Source organism: Cyprinodon variegatus, unplaced genomic scaffold (genome assembly GCF_000732505.1).
Source record: "Cyprinodon variegatus isolate N-32 unplaced genomic scaffold, C_variegatus-1.0 Scaffold775, whole genome shotgun sequence".
NCBI lineage: Eukaryota > Metazoa > Chordata > Actinopteri > Cyprinodontiformes > Cyprinodontidae > Cyprinodon > Cyprinodon variegatus.
Genome location: NW_015151228.1, coordinates 298,832 through 301,441, shown reverse-complemented (window position 1 = coordinate 301,441; position 2,610 = coordinate 298,832). Strand labels below are relative to the sequence as shown.

Sequence of the window (2,610 nt, the reverse complement as noted above, 5' to 3'; positions counted from 1 at the left end):
GTACCTCTTTGCTGTGCTGCTCCTTTTCCAGCTCCAGCTCCTCCTCCAAAGCGCTGACCGTGCTCTGCAGACGGGCCTCCTCCTGCAGCCAGCGGGCCTCCTTCAGCGTGAGCTCCTCCTCTACGCCACACAGCCGGGCCTCCTGCACAAACGTGCGGTTAGATCACATGCATCACACGGCTGCAGCTATGGAGTGAATGTTGTTCCGTTATTTCTGCAAAGACACACGTCTGGTAAATGGAAAAAAAAAAAAAAAAAAAAAGGGCTATCGAGAAATGAACTTTAAACTTTAAAAGAACTTTTCACTCAAGAAAAGTTCTTTTAAATCAAGAAAAATCAAGATTCCTATAGCAATATTGCCATTTTTTATGATTTCCTTTAATTTTTTTCAAAAAATGTTTGCAGATTTTATATTTGTTTATTTGTTCAAATAAAAAAAAAAACGCAATTTGAAAAAAATATCCAAAACAATTTGCAAAAATAAAGCTTAAAAAAAAGTTATTCTCAAAACCTTTTATTAATTTACAAAATTAGCAGAAATAATGCATAAAAATTCCCTCCATATCAAACTATTAAAGCTTTGACTTCACCGTCTCCCTGATCTGCAGCTTGGCGGCGTCCAGCTCTCGGCTCAGAGCATCACGGTGGCGCCGACAGGCTTCAAGTTCTTCCAGCACTTTCTGAAGCCTTTGCTGATTCTCTAGACGCTGTCGGTTGGACTCCTCTGACTCCTAAAAGCACAAAAACATGGATCAGCTCAGTGACTGGATAAATGACCTTCATGAATTCAACGCTTCAAAAAGCAAACCTGCTTTTATCAAACAGCATGTTTCTAACAGATTTGCACATCTGACAGAAATGTTTGCCGTTTTATTTTTATTTTTTTTTTGGTAAAATAGCTCAGATTCAAAAAATTGCAACAAAAAAAAAAGTCATTTGCCAGATTTTGACTGGGCCATCCTGAGTAGGCAACAGACATGTTCACAAGTCATTTTTTGCAAGTCCAAGTCAAGTCTCAAGTCTAGAGTAGGCCTGTTGCAATATTAAATTAATCGCATAATAAATTCTAATCACATGATTAATAAAAATAAGTTCAATAATTTGCGTGCTTGCTTGTTTCTCCTTGTTTTCATCTCCTTCACTGAGACGGTATAACTTAAAGGTCGCTATTATATCTATGGAATGATCATTATCTTTAACTGGTAAGTGAAAAACACATGCCTATATGTCACGTAGCGTTGCATCAGTGCTACATGACTGTTTGACAGCCCCTCTGCCGTTTTTTTTATTCAGTCAAGTTAGTAAAACAAAAAACACTTAAAAAATAAAATATTGTTCACAAGTCGGAAATCGCGAGTCTCGGTCGAGTCTAAAGTCCTTCAAATGCAAGTCTAAGTTGAGTCTGAAGTCATTAAATATGCGACTCGAGTACGAGTCACAAACTCGAGTCCCCACCTCTGGTAGGCAATAAAAAGTTCTACTGGATTCACTTTGTTTTAGTCTTTTTCCTGCTTCACTAAGGAAGGCAGCAGCTTGACATGAAGCCATGATGGCAATTATTTTACATCCAAGTAGTCTGCAGTTCTTCATATATACACACATTAATTTCAAACAGATGGTATCGGTACCAGCTGATACTGCACAGCCCAGTATCGGGGCCAAAAAATTGGTATCGGCGCAACAATAGTTTTAATACCATATCAGGATTTTGGAGCTTATAATTGTAATATAGTCTTATTACTTCATCAAATTCCTATTCCAAGTGGTATTCTGCCTAATTTATGCTCAGTAAACAACACACTATTTATTATCTGATCAGAGAGCGGTGATACGAGGCAGCGTGCTATTAGATTTAGTGGTTGTTTTAGCAGCTAATCTGCACGGTGACAGCAACTGTTTTTTTTAAATAGGGTTGTCAAAAAATATTGATACTCCAATAAAAAAAAAATCAACACTAAAACTTTCCTGATAAAACCATAATCTGGAATGTGTTTGGAAAAATGGTTTTACATTCTTCTTAAGCCTGATTTATACTCGGAAACCAGGTCGTCTGCTTGTGTTTCACAGTGAACACATATGTCCCGCCCCTCCTGCACATCTCCAAAATTGCAGGTGACCGCAGACAGGAGGCCTCTGATTGGTCAATCTACCTTCTATCTTTCCTGTTTGGTTCCTTACCGGCTTGTTTTGTTTGTCTGACCACCATTGTGAAAACAACTGGTGAAGATGGAGCAGCTAGCAGAGCGAGGTGCGCGAGAACGCTGGGACCCTTTTTCCACCTGGATCTGAGCTCTTTTTGGCCCTCATGTCCCTCCGTTGTCACACAATCTTGCCTCCACTACCTCACCGCCTCGGCCGTATATCTAGACCCACAGCTAGTTCCTGATGGCCCCTTTTGCGTTGTGGCGTTGAATAACATAGCATCGTGCTTCGGGGACGGATCGGATCGGATAGTGACAGGTATTTCATAGTGTCCAAAGGGCACAGAATCACATGATATTGATGTTGATCTGCTATTGGTCATAACAGACTGCGACTAACTGGATGTGCTCTCTTCATCCTCTGACATGGGAGCTGGCTCGGAGCTCGTCTGCCTGGCTGTGTGTTTCC

The 2,610-nt window shown here is 40.4% G+C and overlaps 1 protein-coding gene across 1 annotated transcript in view; it reads right to left on the bottom strand.

Annotated features, from left to right (window-relative positions):
* Nucleotides 1-2,610, bottom strand: part of ccdc18 (coiled-coil domain containing 18) — a 39,200-nt gene that overhangs the window by 4,944 nt on the left and 31,646 nt on the right. The window contains exons 19-21 of the mRNA XM_015396086.1: nt 778-793; nt 591-731; nt 5-142 (exon numbers count right to left, since the gene is read on the bottom strand). Coding sequence (XP_015251572.1) covers nt 5-142; nt 591-731; nt 778-793 — 295 coding nt within the window. The remainder of the gene's footprint in view (nt 1-4; nt 143-590; nt 732-777; nt 794-2,610) is intronic.